Raw genomic sequence first — 23,941 nt, forward strand, 5'->3', positions numbered from 1 at the left:
TTCTTAGATTCCTAATTTGTTATTGTGGCTACTCTCTACTGTGTTTTGTTTCTTTATGTAGCTTATAATTTTTTTTTTTTTGTTGTTTTCTTTTTGAGATGGGGTTGTGCTCTGTTGCCCAGGCTGGACTGCAGTGGCACGACCTTAGCTCACTGCAATCTCTGCCTCCTGGGTTCAAGCAATTCTCCTGCCTCAGCCTCCCAAATCGCTGGGATGACAGGCGTCCAGCACTATGCCCAGCTAATTTTTGTATTTTTAGTAGAAACAGGGTTTCACCATGTTAGCCAGGCTGGCCTCGAACTCCTGACCTCAAGTGATCTGCCTGCCTGAGCCTCCCAATGTGCTGGGATTACAGGCATGAGCCACCGCACCTGGCCTGTAGTTTATAATTTTTGGTGGATTTCTCTCTCAGAACCCTTTGTACTCTATGGAGCAATTTTGCCTTTCCCTGGAGTCTAGGGATTTCAGACAGATCTCTAGGTCAGTCTTGATTTTATTTTTTTTGGCTTGAGGTTTCCATACCACAGATGTGGTAAACATTTATAATTTACATTTCTGCAAGGCTGAAGTTTTGATTTATCTCACTCAAGTAATTATTTTCTTTTATTCTGTTCCCAAAGGCTCTGTCATAGGACAGGCTTCTTTGCTGAGTCTGATGGTGGGCCGAATTTTTCTAGCCCCCCTCCAATAAATGTGACAAACTTTTCAGACTCCCTCCTCTGTGGATTGCCTCTTGCTTTTGCTTCCTGCTGATCACCATAAATGAAGATAGTGACAACAAAACAATAACAACAGAAACACAAACATACCTTTTCCATATCATCAATTTCTCATGAATTAAGGTGTGATACCTGAAAGTCATATTTGCCTTATCAGTAATATTCATATAATCTCTTTGTCTTATTGATGTATCTGGCATATTATTCCTCATATCCACCTCTTCTCCAGGCTTTTTCCACCCCACGTCAGTCTAGATTCTCTTGGCTTCTCACTTGGAGCGTCACACCAGCCTTTAAGTTGCCCCTTAACTCCACTTCTTGTTCATCTTGTTTGTCAGAAATCTGAAGTAGATGTGTTGTTGCAATGATATCACATGTGCCATTCTTTGTTTGGGGGGTTTTAAGGCTTTTAAGGTTATCAAAATATTGTGATGACCAATTGTCTTCATTGTATTTTGTACTTACTCTCCTGCTTTTGCCAACTTAAAATTTCTTAACATCCCGTTAACACTGAATGCCCATGCTTTCCTATTCCCTTCGTTTTCACATGTCCATCTATCATTGTTTATTGATTATATCAGTCTCTCAACACTAAAGGCACCAGTCACAACTTTGATGTTATACACAATGACAACTAAAAGGTGACAAATGCTAATGACTTAATCGAAGTGATGTTCATTTTTACAAGCTTAGCTGAGTTCAGAGAATTGGTAAAAGACTGGTGACTTTTGGCTACTATCTAAATACAATTGGTTAATGTAGCTTCTGGCGATCAGTGGTTAGTATGATACTCTTAGTTAAGCAGGGTCAAAAATAATTACATTTGTTTAAGGAATTGCAGAGACTACTATACAGCAAAGAATGTTAAAATGTTTTAATTCAGTGTATGAAGAGCAAAATATAAAAACAGATTTTCTTCCACTCTCACTAGCAAGCAAAGTGGTCTACATTTTTGAAATATATTTTTTGTTTAATCATAACAAAATACAATACGAATGTTATTAAAAACCCTATTTTATGGATCAAGACAGTGATATTTAGAGATATTAATTAGCTTTTCCAAGATCATACATTTATCCAGTAGTAAAAGCAAGGGTTCACAAGCTGATCTACTTTATTCCAGACTTTACTTGGAATCACTAAACTTACATCCCCTCTAGCAAAACTATCGTTTACATCTCTAGGGTTTCAAGAGTTCAATTCTAAACTTGGGAGATCTATTCTTAAATTCTCTCAAAGTGCAACACATTTTCCTCAGGAGGATCATAAAGTCATCAGATGTGTGTTAAGCAATATATACAGTCATATACTCTTCATCAATAAAGGTTTCCAGGTTACACAGAAGAGAGATTTATGGCTGAGAAAAAGGCAGATTGCTTCTAAGAAAGACTTCAAATATATTCTCTTCTGGCAGGCTACAGGAGAGCCAGCTAGATGAACCATTACAGTGTGTACAAAATGCTCAGCAGAATAATTCCTCAGTACTGGTAGGGAAGAGCAATAGGAGTAACACAAGAGAAGGAAAGTTGGTCTGCAGAGTCTGCCTAAGTATCTGTAGGGGTGCTGAGGTTGCTTGGGCTAAGAATTCTTTCACATGTTTCCCTGGGACAATTCACGCATAATTACTCCTGTATTTTCTAGGCTATCTAGGCAACCATCACCAATTAGCAAACACAAACAAAATAGAACACCTTGTTTGGACCTGCTTGTGAAAAATCAAGTGATCCTAATGTATAATTCCAGGAAGACTTGCCATCAAATGAACTTATGTCAAATGCCCCAAATGATTGTCACAAAGTAGAGCTTGTTGTAATTTTTAGCATGAGAAGTATGAACCCCATCATCATTTTTTAAACATTTTGAGTTAAATGAACCGTTTTGCAAAGTCCATGTTCTATCTTTATAGACAGTTCAAAAATAGCTCAGCATCTAGTTTGTAGGTTGGCTCCATTTAAGGAGCTTGAAGTCAGGCAAGGTGCTCATTACTATTCACCCAGATCTGTTTCTTGGACACCTCAGCTGTTTTTCTTTTCTATGGCCAGGGAGGAGAGTCATGTGCATAGTCCAAGAATGTGCATCTCCATGTCTCTGAACAGTTGGCCGTAGAATTGGAGCTAGGTGTTCTTTGTTTATGCCATTGGCTTTCCTCTCTGGCATGCTTCCCTGGTAGTTGGAGCCAGCCAGTGCCTGACCCAGCTTCACAGACCCAGTAATGAAATTTGGAGGGCAGAGTAGGTAACTAGGTACATAGGAACTGTAAAGCAATGCCCATCTGGACAGTTGATCACAGCTATAACTTCTCAATAATATAACAGGAATATAAACTGTTAGACTTCCTATACCATTGCAGTATAAAGAAGATAATTTAATTGAAGGACATGAGGATAGCTCATGAAATGCAAGGAAGAGTTGGACAAGTAAGCAGCAGGAAGAGCAGAGAAACAGTGAGACTTTGGGAGTCACCAGATCCGGGAGCTTAAATTCTGCCAGGACTTTCTTGCCATCTTCATGTTTGCTCCTCTTTCTCGGTCAGTTCTCTTCTGTCTTTCCCTGCAGACCAGCTTTTTTCCACATGGATATGAAACGTTTCCAAGTTTTATATCCTAGAGGTTTTGCCACTGAAGAAAGACTAGCCTGATACTTTCCCAGACTCATATCCTAAGGAAGATGAATCATTAGATCCAAGTAATTTGGTGTAACTGGAGAAGACTTGCGGACCCTACCTAATGGGTTAAGCTGGATATGCATCTGTGGGAGGGAGATATGTTGTATGTGTATAATACACATGCAGGCAAACCTTAATATTATACAAGATTTGCTTCTGAAAATTTACTTGCAGTTTGAAAATCTGGAAGCCAAACAATAGATCAACTGTTGTGAGTGTTAGAATTTAGTGTAGTGGCACTTTCTGTGGCCCAGGCAACTCTGCATAGGCAGAAAGATTCTTGAAAGCCCCACCCAGGTTGGAAAGGGTCTGTGTTGGGGGCCATGAGTAGGACTCTTCAGGCACTTGTTTCCCCATCCCAGGGTCTGCACATGGCCTGGAACAAAAGTTTTGGCAGCTGCAATTTTTAAATGTTTTTCCAAGGATATGCTAGGGATTTGAAGCAGTGGGGAATGTACTCTTCCACTTTCCCTTTTTTTTTCCTTTTCACTGCAGCAAGAGGCAAGTATAGCCCTCAGCCGTGCTTGTACCCTCACAGGAGAATCATGTACAGGTCCCGGGCTCTGGTTGCAGGACAGTGTGAGGCTGGTGATAGGGCAAGAGAATGGCGAGAACAGTGGAACAGGACTGAGGGAGAAGGAAGAGGAATCATCCCCAGAACTCCTACTTGGGGCAGTGGTCCCAGGGAGCAGAAACACCCCCGGAGCCCCTTCAAGGGGCCTTTTGGCAGAGATGTACTTCTGCTAGACACTGCCATGGCTGCAGGTAGGACTGATTAAAAATTTCTGGTTTCTCCTAAGGACAGGATAAAGCTCTGAATTGTTTTTAGAGACTACATTCAGATCTTTATTTTGGAACCATCACTCTGGTTGCACTGTGAACAGTGACATCCAGGGAGCAGGACTGGAGGGAAGGAGACCATTACGTGGCTGTTGCTCCTGCCCAAGCAGGGGCCAATGATAGCAGAACTCCTGTAGTGGCAGTGGGGAGAGAGGAGGGATTTGATGAAGTTTTGGAGGTATTGATAGAACTTGGTAACATATTGAAGGTGGAGAGCAAATGAGCAGGGAGTCAGTGACAAAGCCTAGTTGTTTGGCTTTGATGACTGGCTAAGACTGTGCCGTTTGTGTACAGAATCCAGAGGTGTAGTGTTCCCATGTGCAGCTTCAGTCCTCATTCCATGCTAGCGTGGTGTGGAGTTGAGATCTGTCCCTTCCACTCCACGTTCACATTTCTTTAGCTGGAGCAAAGCATGCCTGGACAACCCAGATTTCTTTCTTTCTTTCTTTCTTTTTTTCTCGCGAGCAAGAGAGGGTCTCTGCTCTGTCACCTAGGAGAAGTGCAGTGTCGTGATCATAGCTCACTGCAGCCTTGAAATCCTGGCCTCAAGGAATCAGAGGATTAGGTGTACATCACAGAATCTCTACAAACTTCTCAAACCTCCTTCAGCATCTCATTCCTTAAGGGACCTTGCAGTCTCTCCCATCTGGATGGAGCCATGGTGCCTCATTCCATTTCTGAGAGTTGTCTTAAAACTTTATATAGAAATTTGATATTTATGTATTTAAACAAGAAGAAATGTTGAATTTTTAATTCTAATTTTCTAAGACAAGAGTTTGTAGCTCACTTAATAGCAGAGTTAAGAAAAAGGATATAATGAATGGTGTATACATTGAAAACTTAACTGCAGAAGAAATAATTTAATATGGAATGGGTGAGGGTGTTACAGGTTGGTGCAAAAATAATTGCGGTTTTTGCTATTACTTTCAGTGGCAAAAACCTCAATTGTTTTTGCACCAACCTAATAATACTGTTTGAAATTCACCTTTTCTGGCAGAATGGTCTTGAGATAGAGTGGGAACTAGATTATTGGCTCATAAAACAGCATGAGGTTACTGTTATTCCTTAATCTTATATCTTTATTATGAGGTAATGCTTCTCTTACTTGATTTGGAGAATGTTCTCATCTTTTTCTCATGTATTTGTGAAAAGTAAATGTTAAAGGATTTAACATAACAACCATTGCTAAATTATGATGTAAAATAATACTGTGTCTGCAGTTAGCCTAGGTAGTTTTACTTGGTTCAATAATATAAAATCACTAGGCTCATAATATTTTAGTACCTTAGTGTGATTGGCCAAGAAAAAAATTCACGTTACCATAAAAAGTCAAACTAAGTAACAATTAATCTAAATTTCAAGGAAATATAAAGCAAAGTATTATGTTGTAACATGGAACATTAATGTAAATAACTCCCCAATAGTTCATGAAATAGATTCTGAACTGGCAGTTAACAAAGAAGGGCTAGTTTTGGCTTAATTCTCTTATGCTCCAGTATCTTCCCTGAAGTCTTATTTAATTTCACTTGAGTTAGCAACAGTACTCTGAGATGGTGGTACATCTGGAAAATTATCACTTCTTTCCTGACAATCAGTATCCTTAATTCTTACATATGCTCTGGAAATATTACATTCATACTTCGATGACATCTTAAAACTAATTTCAATGTAATAATTGTACACATGTGGTGAGTACATTGTGTTCCCTAAAAGATGCTTTTAGGTCCTAATCTCTGTATTTGGGAATGTGACCTCATTTGGAAACAGGGTCTTTGCAGGTATAATCAAGTTAAAATGAGATTTTAACTGGATTAGGATGGGTCCTAATAAAATGACTGTTGTACTTAGGAGGAAGATTTGTACAGAGACATACACACACACAGAAGGAGGCCATGTGACGTTAGGCACGAAGAACATAATGTGACAATGAAGGCAGAGATTGGAGTGATGCATCTATGAGCCAGGGATGGTCAGCAACCCCCAGAAGCTGGGGAGAGACAAAGGATGCTTCCCTAGGATCTCCAGAGCAAGCATAAATCTGCCAGCACCTTGATTTAGGACTTCTTGCCTCCAGAACTGTGAGAATAAATTTCTGTTCTAAGCCACCCAGTTTGTGGTACTTTGTTATAGGAGTACTAGGAAACTAATGCAATATGCTATATTGTAAATAAACAGTAGTTCTAATTGGTATAAATAATATTTTTAAGTATATTTTATTATTAGGTCAGGTGAGTAGGAAATTACCTGGTAGACTAATTATCAATATTGTATTTTCTGAAAAGTTAAAATATTCCCATTCAGTAAATAATACTTGTCTAAAAGTTTCTATCTGTATTGTCCTAAAACAAAGTAAAAATTAAAATGGAGTCAGTTATATACCTGAAAAATGTGAAAAAGGAAAGATTTTTCCTAAAATAGCTATACATTTTAGAAAGAATTTTAAAAGTTAAATCATCTGGCTGTTTACTCAATTTTTTTGTTTACATTATCAGATACCTTATGTATGATTTCATACATTATGTATGTTTCATTCAATCAATACTTACCAAATACCTAAACTTTACTAGGCCCTGAGCTAGGTACTGTAGATAGGTAAATAAGACAAACATTCCCTTCCCCTAAAGAGATTATTTTGGCAAGAAATTTAATCTGTAGAAAAAGTGAAAGAGGCCACTTGCAGAGCCTACTGTGAAAATTCATTTTCACTATCTGCTGTAGTTTTACTTGATCCTGTGAAACCATTTTAGCATCATTTGGTTTTACTTCGTGCTTCTCTATTATATTGGAGAGACAAATAAAATTTTACTTATTGCACAGACAACGTAAAATTAATAATTAAAGTATGTGAAGCCAAAAATGTAATTCTTTACCAAATTTCTTTTAGTGTTTTTCGTTCATCAGTATCCAGATACATTCTTAGTTGTGCATCAGTGTTAGCGTAGCTAAAATGTGGTGTTATTTTTTCACCTAATTCACAGTCAACAATTTTCACTTTTCCACTTTTTTTTTCCACTTTTTTTTTGAGACAGAGTCTTGCTTTGTCACACCTAGGCTGGAGTGTAGTGGCATGATCTCTGCACACTGCAGCCTCTGCCTCCTGGGTTCAAGCGATTCTCCTGCCTCAGCCTCCTGAGTAGTTGGGATTACAGGCACCCGCCACCCCCCCGGCTAATTTTTTTGTATTTAGTAGAGACGTGGTTTCACTATGTTGGTCAGGCTGGTCTCGAACTCCTGACCTTAGGTGATCCGCCTACCTTGGCCTCCCAAAGTGCTGGGATTACAGGCGTGAGCCACAGTGCCTGGCCCCTCATCATTTTTATAACTAGTTTTTTGACCATTAGATTATATTATACAACTGACCATAATTTGTTTAATTAATCCACTACAAAGATGAGGCTGTTACTTGTTTCATTGTCATGAATTGTTCTGTAGTTTATATTTTGTGGCTTTTTTGGGGGAAAGGTTACTCCTTAGGAAAGTTAATACTGGGTAAAAGAGCTTAAACATATTTATAGCTCTTAAAGCATGTAGATGGATTGCTTTCTAAAAATATTAGAAAACTTGACATTGTTACTAGCAAATGGTTGAGGACACCGTGTTCACGGTGTTTTTGATATATTAAGTATCATCAATATATAAATAGCTTGGGCATTGAATATGTATACAATAATCGAAGAAACGTGTACTTATTGCTCAGATTTATGTATTTCAGTAACTGTGAAAATGAACGCTTTTCCATATGTTTGTTTATTATTTACATTTTCTTATAATGAATTGTGTTCTCCTAGTCTTGCCTAATCATCTAATGGGCATTTAAACTGTTCCTCGCTAATTTTTATGTCCTCAGTAAGTGTATATATAGTCACATTTATTTACTAAAGAATTTTCCATAATCTATTGTATCCTTTTACTTTTGGGGCTATTTTTCTTTATTCAGAAATGCAAAGGTTTTACTTTGTTTTGTTTATGTAGGCAATCAATTGTCTGGTATCTTTGCAATCCAATGTAGTATTTTTGCCATTTATCTAATCCATGTATCTATCAGAGTAAGAAGGAACATCAGATTTTCCTTTGAAAGAGAGCACTTGGCTAATTTGTTATCAAGGTAGTGAGGAGAAAATGGCTCTAAAGGAGGTGACCAGCCACAATTCAATCTGGGAGAATAGAGGGATTGACATGATGTGGGCAGGTGTCAAGTCTTGGGCAGCTCAGTGCCTGCTGACCAGTGGCCAGCACTTACTATTTGCATGCATCATTTCCAAGGTGAACCTGAGCCAGAGTGGTCTTGGTTACTTGGGCTAGGAGACAGTTTACAGGACCAAGGATAATGGGCCAACTAGGAAAGGATAAGCAAGAAACGGATTAGTAGGAATCAGGACCAGGCTGAGAGACCCAGATTTGACGGGAGGAACCAGTCCATCAGGAGGAGAAGAGGAAGGTGGGGGTGTGAGCTAAGAGGCAAAAACCCGGGCTTTTCCATCATGATTTCTCAGCCTCCACACCCCATGCTGTCCCAACACAATAACACCACCTTAAATCTAGAACTCTCTGCCTACTTATCCTCTTGAATTCAAATGTGTACTGCTGACCGGGCACGGTGGCTCATGCCTGTAATCCCAGCACTTTGAGAGCCTGAGGCAGGTGGATCACCTGAGGCCAGGGGTTCAAGAGCAGCCTGGCCAACATGGTGAGACTACTAAAAATGCAAAAATTAGCCAGGCGTGGTGGCGCACTCCTGCAGTCCCAGCTACCTGGGAGGCTGAGTCACGACAGTGCTTGAACCTGGGAGGCAGAGGTTGCAGTGAGCAGAGAGTGTGCTACAGCACGACAACCTGGGCGACAGAGCAGGACTTCATCTCAAAAAAACAAGACAAACAAACAAAAAACACATGTGTACTGCATCAACTTTCAGTGTGCTTGATAATCCACCATATCCTATACACCCTCCCTTCCGTTTTCATATGAAGTTTAAAATTGTGCTTTTCTTCAAAATGATGCTTTCCTAGTTTTGGAGTATTTTAAATCAGTATCTCACTGAAACTGTCACGTTATATACATGTGTTGTTATTATTTTCTGACTTTTAACTTTGAAGAATGAAAAAAATTTGATCTGGCTCTGTTTATATATGCATAAAACATTTTACAATTTACATTTTAAATTTCTCTTGTAATTGTTAAAACATCTTGTAATCTAATAAGGAAAGTAACATGTGTACTTTGGAAAATATTGCAAAGCATAAAAGAAATTGAAGAAATTAAGACCATGCCTACTTGAATGCAGTAGGGAATATGTGACTGGATATATGTAAAACTGAGCAAAACATCTGCTGATACTGAATATTCAATAAACTGAATTGACATCTGTGTTAGGGTTCTCTAGAAGGACAGAACTAATAGGATATTTTATATATACATATATACATGTGTGTGTGTGCATGCATACATATGGGAGTTTACTAAGTATTAACTTACACACTCACAGGGTCCTGCAATAGGCTGTCTGCAAGCTGAGGAGCAAGGAGAGCCAGTGTGAGTCCCAAAACTGAAGAACTTGGAGCCCGATGTTCAAGGACAGGAAGCATCCAGCATGGGAGAAAAATATAGGCTGGGAGGCTAGGCCAGTCTCTCTTTTTCACATTTTTCTGCCTGCCTTATATGCACGGGCAGCAGATTAGATTGTGCCCACCAGATTAAGGGTGGATCTGCCTTCTTCAGCCCACTGACTCAAATGTTAATGTCTTTTGGCAACACCCTCACAGACACACCCAGGATCAATACTCTGTATCCTTCAATCCAATCAAGTTGACACTCAGTATTATCCATCACAAGTCCACCCCTTGTCAACTTGAACCCATATATAGCTCTTGAGATCATACATCATCTTCAAATAAAGACAATAGTAAGGTCATAATTATGTCTAACATAATACAGCTGTCCTTTGTACAACAGGAAATGCACCAATCCCCAACCCAAATACTATTACATAAAGTTAATAATATTTAAATACCCACATGAAGTCAGTAAATCTTATGCCACATGATAAAGGAAAAGGAAATAAAGATATACACTTAATACAAGTGTATACATGCAAAAACATGTTTTTAACAGAAGAAGGAGGAAATACTCATGATAATTACACTCCCCGTTTCTGCAGTGGTCTCATGGTAGTAGCTGGTATTGATGACTACTTTCTTCTACTACCCATTCTGTATTCCCTTTGCCTTCAGCAAGCACCTCAGCAGGTCGTGTTTTTTTCCCCTTGTGGAGTGACCCAAACATTCATTCCTGGGGGGCCTGGGCCATTTGTAGTCCTGCCTGGATTGGGCTGTTGTAGTTTCCCATTGACAGGACATGGTAATACTAAGAAACACCCTAATGGATCTCCTGTATTCCATGCATACTCTTCCTTACCTCCATTGTGGATTAATAGACTGAATTCATCTTGATAGTCTGGGTCAGTCACCCCAGCCAACACTGTAACTCCCCTCTTAGCCTGTTGACTTAAAGGTAGGAGGAGCCCAAAGTGTCCAGGTGGCAATGTTAATGTCCATTGAATGGAATCGTTGTTGTCTCTCCTGGTGAATGCAGTAGGGAATATGTGACTGGATATATGTAAAACTGAGCATGATTTCTCAGCCTCCACACCCCATGCTGTCCCAACACAAAAACACCACCTTAAATCTAGAACTCTCTGCCTACTTATCCTCTTGAATTCAAATGTGTACTGCTGACCGGGCACGGTGGCTCATGCCTGTAATCCCAGCACTTTGAGAGCCTGAGGCAAGTGGATCACCTGAGGCCAGGGGTTCAAGAGCAGCCTGGCCAACATGGTGAGACTACTAAAAATGCAAAAATTAGTCGCTGCGTTCCTGCCTCTGGAACTAAGACCTCTAGGCCAGCAGAAGGTAATGTCATGGGAACATTTTGCTAGTGGAAAGAAAAATTTTGCTAGTGGATCACTAGGGGTGATGGTGAGTGGTGCCACTTCCACTTCCACCGTTGATTCCTGAACCCGTGAATCCTGGTTATGGGAGAAACAGTACCATATATTGGATGCTGATTCAGAGCATACACAGCCTTCTAGAGAACTTTTCCCCAGCCCTGCAAAGTATTGTCACCTAGTTGGCATTGCAATTGTGACTTCAAAAGGCCATTCCACCATCTGTCAATCCAGCTGCTTCAAGATGATGGGGAACATGGCAAGACCAGTAAATTCCATGAGCATGAGCGCATTGTCCCACTTCTTTATCCATAAAGTGAGTGCCTTGGTCAGAGGCAATGCTGTGTGGAATACCAAGACAGTGGAAAAGGCATTCCATGAGTCCACGGGTGGTAGTCTTGGCAGAAGCATTGCGTGCAGAATAGGCAAACCCATATCTGGAGTAAGTGTCTATTCCAGTGAGGACAAACCTCTTCCCTTTCCATGATGGAAGAGGTCCCGTATAATCAACCTGCCACCAGGTAGCTGGGTGATCACCCCGAGAGATGGTGTCACATTGGGGGCTCAGTGTTGCTCTCTTCTGCTGGCAAATTGGGCACTCAGCAGTGGCTGTAGCCAGGTTAGCCTTGGAGGATGGAAGTTCATGTTGCTGAGCCCATGTGTAACCTCCATCCCTGCCACCATGGCCACTTTATTCATGGGCCCATTGGACAATGACAGGGGTGGCTGGGGAAAGAGGCTGAGTGGTGTCCGCAGAATGGGTCATCCTGTCCACTTGATTATTAAAATCCTCCTCTGCTGAAGTAACCTATTTGTGAGCACTCACATGGAATACAAATACCTTCCTGGTTTTTGATCACTCAGGTCCATTCGCATACCTTTTCCCCAGATTTCTTTGTCACCAATTTTCCAATTATGCTTCTTCCAAGTCCCTGACTATCCAGCCAAAAACCCTTGGCTACAGCCCATGAATCAGTGTATAATCACACATCTGGGCATTTCTCCTTCCATGCAAAGTGCACAACCAGGTGCACTGCTCAAAGTTCTGCCAACTGGGAAGATTTCCCTTCAGTGCTGTCCTTCAGAGATGTCCCAGAAAGGGGCTGTAGTGCTGCAGCTGTCCACTTTGGGGTGGGCAGAACCATCTGTGAACCAGGTCCTGGTTCTCTTCCTCTGCCAACTGATCATAGGGAACTCCCGATGAAAGCATCTATGCAACCTGGGGAAGAGAAGGCAGAGTGGCAGGAGTGGAGACCATGGACATTTGAGCCACTTCCTCATGTAACTTACTTGTGCCTTCAGGACCTGCTCAAACCCGATCATGTATATGCCACATTCATTTGATGATAGAGTGCTGCTGTGTACAGACGACTGTATGGCCAGATGGGTCAGAAAGCTCCCAGTTCATGATAGCCAGTTCAGGTTGCATGGCGACTTGATGACTCATAGTCAAATGTTCAGTTTCCACCAAAGCTCAGTAATGGGCCAAGAGCTCTCTCTCAAAAGGAGCGTAGTTATCTGTAGAAGGTGGCAGGGCCTTGCTCCAAAATCCTAGAGGCCTCTGCTGTGATTCACCTATGGGGGCCTGGCAAAGTCTCCAGACAGCATCCCTAACTGCCACTGACACCTTAAGCACCATTGGATCTGCTGGGTCATATGGCCCAAGTGGCAGAACAGCTTGCACAGCAACCTGGACCTGTTGCAGAACCTTCTGTTCTGGACGCCAGGCTGTTTTATTTGGTAAAGTGAATGGTTGAAGGTCTTGGGGACGAAATGATCTGAACCTATTCTCAAACTTTAAATGGGTTAGAAACCTGGCTTGCTGGCATAGAGCCAGGCATGGAATGTGAGTCTACTTTTGGTAAGCAGAACTGGCACTGCGGGATGAACTGAATGCCGGGTTAAGGCACCCGGTGCTGACGCTCATCAGACACCCCACTCTTGGTACGAAAATCTGTATTAGTCAGAGTTCTCTAGAGGGACAGAACTAATAGGAGGTACATACAAATATGAAGGGAAGTTTATTAAATATTAACTCACGTGTTCACAAAGTTTCAAAATGGGCTGCCTTGCAAGCTGAGGAGTGAGGAGAGCCAGTCCGAGTCCCCAAACTGGAGCACTTGGAGTCTGATGTTTGAGGGCGGGAAGCATCTAGCCCGAGAGAAAGATGTAGGCTGGGAGGCTAGGCCCATCTCTCTTTTTCACATTTTTCTGCCTGCTTTATATTCGCTGGCAGCTGATTAGATTGTGCCTGTGAGGTTAAGGGTGGGTCTGCCTTTCCCAGCCCACTGACTCAAATATTAATCTCTTTTGGGAACACCCTCACAGACATACCCAGGATCAATACTTTGTATCCTTCAATCCAATCAGGTTGACACTCAGTATTAACCACCACAGTGTCCAATTGTTTCTTTATATTGTAATACTCTTTTCCATTTAAATTGTATTTTCAGAAATATTTGATGTCAGTAGATATTTCTTGAAATGTGATTTCAATTATTATATCTGTGTTCATCTATGATGAACAACTTTTTAAATCTAAATTGTTTTTATTATAATCTTAATTTTTCTTTTTTAGAATTAGAATTTGAACACTAGAAGTGTATCATTGCAATTTTAAATTACATTTCATTTTCTTGTGAATTTGAACACTGTTTTATGATGTGAACATATTTCTGTAGGGTGTGTGCCTTTTTGTTTGAATTGTAAAAGCTCTTTATGTGTTAAGAACATTGGCCCATTGTGTTTGATATTTGCACAGGTATTTCTAGATTTTTCTGTGCCTTTTAATTTTCATTGTGTGTGTGCATTTGTGTGTGTGTGTGCATGTATGTGCTTTAAGAGAGAGAGCGAGAGAGAGGTTTAGGGTTATTTGGGTTTTTGGTGTGTCTTTTGTTGCTACTGTGATAAAGTCCTTTGGGGATTTAAAAATATATGCCTATTTTTCTTAGAGTTTTTTTTTTTAACTTTAATTCACTTGAAAATATTTTAATATATGGTGTGGAGTAAAGATATTTTTTGAATAGTTAACCAGTTATTTCACCATAGTGTATTACTAATTATCTTTCCCATGTTTATTTGTAATACATTCTTTAACATATTGTCTTTTTAAGGTTGGTCATGTATTTTATATTTTTTAAAAGTGAAGAGTAATTATTTTTCAGAAGAATAATCATCTGATAATTCAGACAAATTTTCCTGTAAGAGAAAGCTGTCATATTAAAATGCACACTTATTTTTTCAAATTATTTTATGTACTTTTGAAAGTAAATGGTTAATTCAAACTCTTGATTGTTAATCTATCAGATGCTTGATGACATACCTCCCTCAGCAAAATAGTGTATTAACTATTTATTGCAGACTGTGTTTATTGCAGACTATAGATATTTTTGTTGATCTGTAGGATTCCTGACGAGCTATTCACATATCCCACTTTTACCACGACACTACTTTCAAGATCATTAATTGCATCAGATATGGAGACAATATTAGGGGATTTTCTTCTTGAAAGAATCCTCCTATAAGTTACTAATTACCATGCTATATCTTAATATGTTTTTGTAACTTTATAAATGAATATAAAGGTAACTTTTTTTCCACTTTGTTTCCGTCTTGTTTTAGATAGTCATTTTTACTTGAAGGAAGCTGCTTCTACTTGGGAGTGGCAGGAGAAGTGAGAAAACCACATGGAAGACTCCCAGGATTTAAATGAACAATCAGTAAGTCTTCATTCTCAGTTTTGCTGGAAAACAGTTGCGATAACACTACTGAAAATCATACGTAAAAGGGATATATTGTAAGAAGTAAGTTTTTCGTTAAATATATTTTTAAATGATTTTTGAATTTTCTTTCAAAAACCATGAAACAGACTTGGAGATTTATGCTGTTTCTGCTTAATGAGGATGTCACATTTTGATGTCTTCCTTGATTTTCTACTTGGAAAGCCAGTGTTGGAAAGACTAGGGCGTTGAAATCACGATGCATGTTTTAGACAGTCTAAACAATTGTATACACTTCCTTTATTATTTTATTTCAGATATGCTGGATATTGTTGAATATCAGAAGTATAAAAGGAGAAAGTATATTATTAGCATGCTTGTTGCTCATTTTAAGGAGGAAAGAAACCATCGTTTTCAAGGGCTTTTTGTATTTTACTAGATTCATTGCAGGACCAAGGATGCACCAGACTGATGGCAATACTTTTAAGATTCTGATTTCTCAAAGGGAAAGGCTCTTTGCAACCTTTCCTCCTAGCTTATTAGTGGTGTCTCTGTGACAGTGGTTCTTTAGTGTGTGGAACTAGAGGCAATGGGAGGGCTTCCCTCACACCCCCACACCTTCACACTACTGGAAGCTGTCCTTTGAACTGTTTTGCATACAGGCAACTCATGGTGCTACAAGTAACAAGATCTGTACTTACTGAGAGTGTGTTCTGCAGTCTGATGTTGTTCTTTTTTTTTTTTTTTTGATGCCATTCTTTATTAGCTTATGTGATCATGACCTAATCTTACAGTCAAATGTTTTTCCATCAAGCAACTGAGGAAAAGATACTTATATATAATAATGGGTTCTAGAAAAGGTACATGTGATGAGTTTAATTTTAAGAGAGTTGTATATTCGGGTGCCATTTGAAGTTAATTTGATTTGCTTTGTAGTGGATATTTTATTTAAAAGAAATGATAGCCATGCCTTTAATTTGGATAGAGATGACCATAGTCTCATTTCATTATATATTATATTATTATTTATTTCACATGGCATCGTAGGAAAAATGCAACAAAAAGTTATAAAGTGAAAAAACTACAAAATCTGTCAAGTCGTAGTGATACATTCCTCTAGAATTGTGTGACTCCTTTGGTAAGGTAAACAGAAATGGCTACAGGAAGGCAAGGGTTTTAAAACTTTTAAAAATGCTGGTTATTGACTGTCAATATTCACAGAATGGACTCTGGCAAAATGGAGGTTAGTCATCATGACTGTTGGAATCAGAGGTCTATCTGTGTGACTATGGTGGAGTTGAATAGTTAGTAGTAAGTGTTGACAACATCTTAGTGGTGATGCTTCATTAAAGGAGTACTGTTGATCTGAACTTTGTTCTGATACACCTAGGGTCACATACAAGTGTGTGTGTATATGCAAATATGTGTATGTATGTGTGTGTATATGTTAGAGTGACCAACGGTCTTTGTTTCCAGGACTGAGGGGTTTCTAGGGACACAGAGCTTTCAGTGCTAAAGCTGGCAGAGTTTGGGGAAAACCAGATGGTTGATTCTGTTAATTACTATAGCGTGTGTATATACTCAAGAAAGAATTTTGTTTTCAATGCAGTTGAGAATGTATTTTTATGTTTAACAATAAAGTGACGTGTTATTAAAGATGCATCATATCACCATTCACAAAATGAAGCACAGAACTTGCAAATCAGATATGGTGTCCTTCTAGTGACATTTTAAGGTCATGGAGCTCACTATTTCTTTTTGAAGTATGTTTTTAAAAGTTTCCAGTGATGCTAATGAGCAGTCAGGTTTGAGAACAGGAAATCTAGGGTGACCTACCTACCCTCTCAGCTTGAACCCATTTGCTGAATTTAAATTTCAATCATGTAGACCAATGTATTCATCTTGCAAATGTGGAAAGAGATGCTTAGAACTGTTAAATGACTTGCCCATATTGGCATGGCTGGTAAGAGGCAGAGTTGGGACTTCACACAATTCTTCTGACTCCAAGTCCAAAGCTCTCTCCATAACATCAACATGCCTCATTGCTTTTGGGTTATGCATATTATGGCATCTATAGAAATGTCAAAAAAAAGAAAAGAAAAGAAAAGAAAAAGAGTCAGCCTTTTTACATGGAAATGATTTATCTTTGAATGAAATCTTTAAATGACTCTAAATTTTGTGGAGTATATTAATGTCTCAAAATATTTTGAAAAATGATCAATTTATTAAGACATAGAACAAGTAGGGGTGGAATTAAAGTTCATAGTTCAATGAAAGTGAATTTACACATATCGTTGCTATTTTGGTTCAAGGGGGATTCTTTGGATGTAGACATAGCAATAGGAGTCATTTATGACACATGCACACTGCATCTAGCATTTTCCATATACTCTCTCCAGTTCTTACCATGTATCCCTTCATTGCAATTTTTAAGACCACTGTTTTATAGATGAAACTATGACATAGAGAGGGTCACGGTCAAACAGCTGTTAAGTAGCAGAGATCAGAATTAAACCTACTTCTTTCTAGCTGGTCCCAAAACTTTTAATGGATTTTGCATGATACAACGTAATATGGTAGTTAAGGGCGTGAGCTATAAAACCACTCCATAGAGGAGGAAGAGTTTAAGTGATTTCTCTGTCACTTAAATACTTTAAAACCATTGGGAAATTACTTAAACTCTTCCTCCTCTATGGAGTGGAAGGCTATTAAAAAGATTTTTTATGAAGTGCTTGCACATACCTCACTTATAAATGTTAGCTACTGTCACAAATACCTGAGATATTCAGATGCTCTTTAATGAGTATTCATTCATTCTAGCATATCCAGCTACTGACCAGACATCCCTTCCTGGAAGTTCACAGGTCCACACACTCAGCAAATGAAAAATAAATTCACCAGCTCTCCTCCCCTCTCCCAGCTTTTCTCCTTTTGTCCTTTGTGCCAGTATTACTCATCTCAGTGTGATGGCATCATCAGCTACTGAATGGGTTATGGCAGCAAAGAGGTAGTAATCCTCCTTTTCTTCATCCCCCATCTCAAAGCTTTGTCCACTCTTAATGTTTAATGTCATTCAAAGCTGTTCTTTTTGCTGGAGCTCCCTTAGTTTAGTTGAGATCTTTATTTTATCTCTTGACTTTCTTATTTTACTTTAAGTTGCTTCCAGAGTTGTCTTCCTAAAATACAACCCTGATCACATTGCTACCCTCATTTTTATCCTTCACAAGCCCTTTCTTGCCTTCAAGGGAGAGGCTCAAGTGTGTCATCAAGCATACAGAGCTTAATGCTTATTTATTTCTTCAGTTTTTTTTTTTTTTTTTTTTTCTGGTTTCTGAATCTCCCACGTTCTCTGAAGTCTCTATGCATTTGCAGGTACTTTAACGTCTTCCCAGAGGGGTCTCTTTCCCACCAGAATAACCTGTAATTCTTGAAGACTCCATTTAGGTTTCCATCCCTCTGAGCAGCCCTCTCAGACTACCTCCTTTCTTCTCACCCAATCAGCCCGTCTGGTTAGGGCCCTCTGCAGTGTGCTGCCATAACCCTTTGACATTTACCCCTAACCCAGCACTTACCCGACAGGACTGAAACCCTATCTGTTTACTTGCCTATCTCACCACTACATTATAAACTACTTAAGAGTAATGGTGGTTCTTGTTCATCTTGTACTCTTACTTCTTAGCATGATTCTTGCCAGTGTTCAGTAAATGTTTTCTTCAAAAGCTTTTATATACTTGTAGTGAGTTATGTTAATAAGTAGCCTGACAAATTTTAGAAAGCCAAAATGTTATTCTCAGAGTAGATTACTTACTCATGAATTTATATTCCACTCACTTAAAAAATTGCATAGAGGATCTAACATGAGTTTAACTGCATGTGACCAAAACAAAGTTCTGTCCTTCATTTTTCCTGTAGTATATCTGGCTCCTATTTGGCATTCTGGATTAGAGGATGTAGAGAATTTTAAGAGATAAGCAACTAAAAATAATATTTAACTTTCATAAATTTATCTGCAATTCTATTTTAGAGTTTCATAATTCTTTAGAGTTGGTTTAAGTTATAGCCAGTTGCAGCTTATTACAGTTTTTAATGAAAAGCTCTTGATAATAGAAACGGCTATGAATATAGATTATACCTAGCAATAGCTCCCTTCATACCGTGAAATATATTGTATTTTTTGTATGCAAGCAGAGAATGAGCAATATTTATTAGTTTTATAGCTTCTATAGTATCCTTATAGATTGAGGTGTTTTATAATCCTATTTTCATGCTCCTGAATATTACTTCCGATTTTTTCTTATCTAAAACATTCATATCAACAGGAGATGGAGTCTGGCCTAAAGTAACGATCAAGCCAGCAGGTTTGAAAATAAATATGTTTTATTAATGTTAAGTATTGTATGTTATAAAATAAAACATTAGTGAATATTAAGTAAAACTAAGTAAAATGGATAAGTTACAGTAGGATTGCTTTCCCTAAATGTTATGCATTAAGGGCCTGAACATTCGTATGTATTTCCACATTGTTACTAAATCAATTCACTTATATTGTTGGTGGCATGATTTTATTAGTGACATCTAAATTAACTCACATTCATTGGATCATGTTACGTATTGTATGATTCATTAATACTTCTGGAAATTCTTTTCTGTGTACATTTGTAGATATAATACATTTCATATTTCAAAGCTATTCTATTTGTATTTCTGAAACATATTCGTAGACGTTTCAGCAATACTTTTGGAAATTCATTTCTACCTACGTTTGTAGATAAAAATTGTATTTATTTGCCTGCACCAAACATGCTAGTTTAATAATGTCTATTAAAATTCTAGAGCTAGTTTAGTAAATTAATTTATTTTTATCTCTCTCCTTGGTTTTTCTTTAGAGTACTCATGACTTTGATTATTCCTCAGATCTTTGTTCCTAGAGATCCTACAGTGTTATCTTCAATTATAGCCAGTAGCCCGTCTTTAAAATGTGTGTTCCTCTCTGTGTCAGATTTCTAACTATTGTATAGAATTGAATTTACCATTAAACTTATCATCTGGACATAGAACTTCAGAACCACCAATTTCTGACGGTGTTATCAAAATCCTAAAATCCTATTATTCTATTGCTTTATTCTTGGGTACTCTAAACCAATTTGACCAGCAGGCATACTTGTACTGAATATCTTAAATGTATTTTATTTAGATCTAAACAACATTGGATTATTCTTTTGGAGGATCAGATTCTGTATGGAAGAACTTGACCTTTAAACTAGTTAAAAGAATCTTGTTTACAACATGTAATTTTTATACTATCCAACTGAACAACACACTTCAGAGTTCTGTGGAATTCTTTTCAAAGCTCAGTCAGTTTCAGAATTACTGTTAACTCCAAATTGCCAATTACAGCTTGACTTTGCAGTTATGTAATAGAGTACCTAAACTGAAGTTACAAAGTAGATACATTAAGTATATTTTAATGTTTAATAATCATTAAGGCTTACTCTTTCATTTTAGGCATTTTAAAAATAATAGTTTTTTTTTCGCTTTTTTTTTTTTTTTTTTTTTTGAGATGGAGTCTCCCTCTGTTGAGTACAGTGGTACAATCTCGGCTTACTGCAACCTCTGCCTCCTGGGTTCAAGCGATTCTCTTGCCTCAGCCTCCCGAGTAGCTGGGACTACAGGCACGTGCCATGGTGACCAGCTAATTTTTTGTGTTTTTAGTAGAGATGGGGTTTCACCCTGTTAGACAGGATGGTCTCGATCTCCTGACCTTGTGATCTGCCCTCCTTGGCCTCCCAAAGTGCTGGAATTACAGGTGTGAGCCACCACGCCCGGCCAGTAGTAGTTTTATTGAGATGTCATTTTCATACAATACAGCTCACCCACTTAAAGTGTACAAGTCAATGATTTCTAGGGTATTCATAGAGATGTACAATTATTACCACAGTCAATTTTAGAGATTTTTTAATGAGTTGAAACAGAGATTTCATGCCCATTAGCACACCCCCTATTTCCCCGACTAGCACCCCTCAGCCCTAGACAAGCACCAGTCTACTTCCTATCTCTATGGATTTGTCTGTTCTTGACCTTTCATAAAAATTGAGTCATACAATATGAGAACTTTTGTGGCCTGCTTTTTATATGTGACATAATATTTGCAAGGTTCATCCATGTTGTAGCATGAATCAGTACTTAATTCCTTTTTATTGTCAAATAATGTTCCATTGTATGGAGACACTTCTATTTATACTCTTTAAATAGAAAGAATATAAATTTGCTCGTATTTTATGAGGTTACTTCCTTATTTATAATTGTGTTTTAAGAGTGCTCTCTATATTCTAGATAAAAGTCCTTCACCAGGTCTACACGTTTCAAAGGATATCTCCCATTATGTGGGTTGTCTTTTCACTTTCTTGATAGTGTCCTTTGATGCACAGAAGTTTTAAATTTGAGTCCAGTTTATCTATTTTTTTCTTTTGTCACTTGCACTTTTAGTGTTGTGTGTAGGAAATCTTTGCTTAACTCAGGGTCACAAAGATTTACTCCTATGATTTCATTTCTTTATGAGTTCTCATCTGTAAGCGAGAACATGTGATATTTGACTTTCTGTATCTGAGTTGCTTCACTTAAGATGATGGCCTTCACAAAGATTTACTCCTATGATTTCGTATATGAATTTTATAGTTTTCAATAGCTTTAGCTCTTATATTTAGGTCTTTAGTTCATTTTGAGTTAAATTTTATTGAAGAAGATTTTTTTTTCCTTTCAATTTTATTTTAGATTTCAGGGGTACATGTGCAGGTTTGTGACATGGGTATATTGTGTGACACTGAGGTTTGGGGTACGATTGATGCCAGCACCTAGGTTGTGAGAAAAATACCCAACCGGTAAGTGTTCAGCCCTTGTTCCTCTTCCTCCCTTCCACTTCTGGTAGTTCCCACTGTCTTGTTTCTGTCTCTATGTCCATGTTTCCTCACCGCTTAGCTCTCACATCTAAGTGAGAACATGGGGTATTTATTTTTTTGTTCCTGTATTGATTCACTTAGGATAATGGCCTCCAGCCGTATCCTTGTGGCTGCAAAGGAGAGGATTTCATTTTTTTATGGCTGCATAGTATCCCATGGTGTATATAAACCACATTTTCTTTATCCATTCCATTGTGGTGGGCACCTAAGTTGGTTCCACGTCTTTGCTATTGTGAATAATGTCTTTTTGATAGAATGGTTTATTTTCCTTTGGGTCTAAAACCAGTGGTAGGATTGCTGGGTCAAATGGTAGTTCTGTTTAAAGTTCTTTGAGAAATCTCCAACCTGCTTCCACAGTGACTGAACTAATTTACATTCCCACCAACAGTATATAAGTGTTTCCTTTTTTCTGCAGCCTTGCCAACATCTGTTATGTTTTGACTGGTTAATAATAGCCATTCTGAGTGTTGTGAGATGGTATTTCATTGTAGTTCTGATTTGCACTTCTCTGGTCATTAGTGATGTTAAGCAGTTGTTCATGTTTGTTGGCCGCTTGTATGTCCTCTTGAGAAGTGTCTGGTCATATCCTTTTCCTACTTTTAAGTATTTTTTAAACTCTGAGTTTTTATATTTTTGTGTGAGTTTATGAAAATTCAGCACAAGATTTCATTAATTATTATCTTCTATGGCCTTCTAAAATTATAATTTGATTTGTTAAAACTTTTTCTCAAATCTTAGAATACATATGATATATATATATGTGTATATATGTATGTATGGAGAGCCTCATATTATGCAGAATATGGATTATGATTGTATGCCACTTGCCAAGATCTGGAGACTAAGTATCACCTTTTCTTCTGTCAAATGTGATCAGCTGGTAGCAGGGGCTTGTGTTGAGAAGGAACCTATGGCTACATCCTAGCTCATTGGAAAAGTAACGTTATCAGTTTGGTGTGATTTGCCATGGACTTGGTAAGAAAGAAGGGTAGCACCAAGCCTCATACCTGCTAATTCTGGGCTGATGAGTTGTCAAGATCCCTGGGAAGTTGGTCTGGATAGTATAGATATAAATAAGAGCTATGATATCTTTGGGTACCAAAAGTCTTGTGTCTGAACTTACAAGTTACATATTGTTATCTAATAATTCTACCTTATAAATTAAAATGAAAGTAATTTATGCCAGGCACGGTGGCTCATGCCTGTAATTCCGGCACTTTGGGAGGCCAAGGTGGGTGGATCACCTGAGGTCAGGAGTTCGAGACCAGCCTGGCCAACAAGGCGAAACCCCGTATCTACTAAAAATACAAAAATTAGGTGGGCCTGGTGACGCATGCCTGTAGTCCCGGCTACTTGGAAGGCTGAGGCATGAGAATTACTTGAACACGGGAAGCAGAGGTTGCAGTGAGCTGAGATTGTGCCACTGTGCTCCATGCTGAGTGACAGAACAAGATTCTGTCTCAATAATAATAATAATTTTAAAAAATAAAAATTAAAATGAAAATAATTTTTGTACTAGAAGTATAATCTATTTCTTTGATGGTTTAATACTTTTGAGAAATAGAAAACATTCATAAACATAGTGCTATTTCTGCTATCATGTATACAACAAATGGAAAAATTCACTGAAGAAAAAAGTTAGTGTTCATTGATAGAGGTACCATGCTAAGTGCTTTATGCACTCATGTCACTAAATCTCATAACGACCCTTTGTGGAGAGGCTCTGTCATTTTCTTCAACCCCAGTCTGAAGAAAGTACACTGAAGCAGAGTTTAGGTATCTTATTCAGGGTTGTGCCAGCTTGGAAGCTATGCTGATGGAATATGAACTTACATAGTCTTTGTTCCAGAATCCATACTGTTTTTTTTTTTTTTAATATGTAAGTTTAAGGGGTACAAGTGTTGTTTTGTTACATGGATATATTGCATGGTGATGAAGTCTGGGCTTTCAATGTAACCATCATTCGAACAGTGTATATTGTAACCATTAAGTAATTTCTCATCCCTCACTCCCACCCACCTTCCCACCCTTCCAGGTCTCCAGTGACTATTATCCCACTCTGTTTCCATGTGTACATATTATTTAGCTCCCATTTATGAGTG

The 23,941-nt window shown here is 38.3% G+C and overlaps 1 protein-coding gene across 8 annotated transcripts in view; it reads left to right on the forward strand.

Moving 5' to 3' along the window:
• The window catches only part of EYA4 (EYA transcriptional coactivator and phosphatase 4), a 291,807-nt gene that overhangs the window by 21,118 nt on the left and 246,748 nt on the right, over nt 1–23,941 (forward strand). For all 8 annotated transcript variants that reach the window (XM_023230726.1, XM_023230727.1, XM_023230723.2 and 5 more), the window contains one exon: nt 14,786–14,883. In XM_023230726.1, coding sequence (XP_023086494.1) covers nt 14,851–14,883 — 33 coding nt within the window. In that variant the 5' untranslated portion in view covers nt 14,786–14,850. The remainder of the gene's footprint in view (nt 1–14,785; nt 14,884–23,941) is intronic.

The sequence above is a fragment of the Piliocolobus tephrosceles genome, chromosome 5 (assembly GCF_002776525.5).
Source record: "Piliocolobus tephrosceles isolate RC106 chromosome 5, ASM277652v3, whole genome shotgun sequence".
NCBI lineage: Eukaryota > Metazoa > Chordata > Mammalia > Primates > Cercopithecidae > Piliocolobus > Piliocolobus tephrosceles.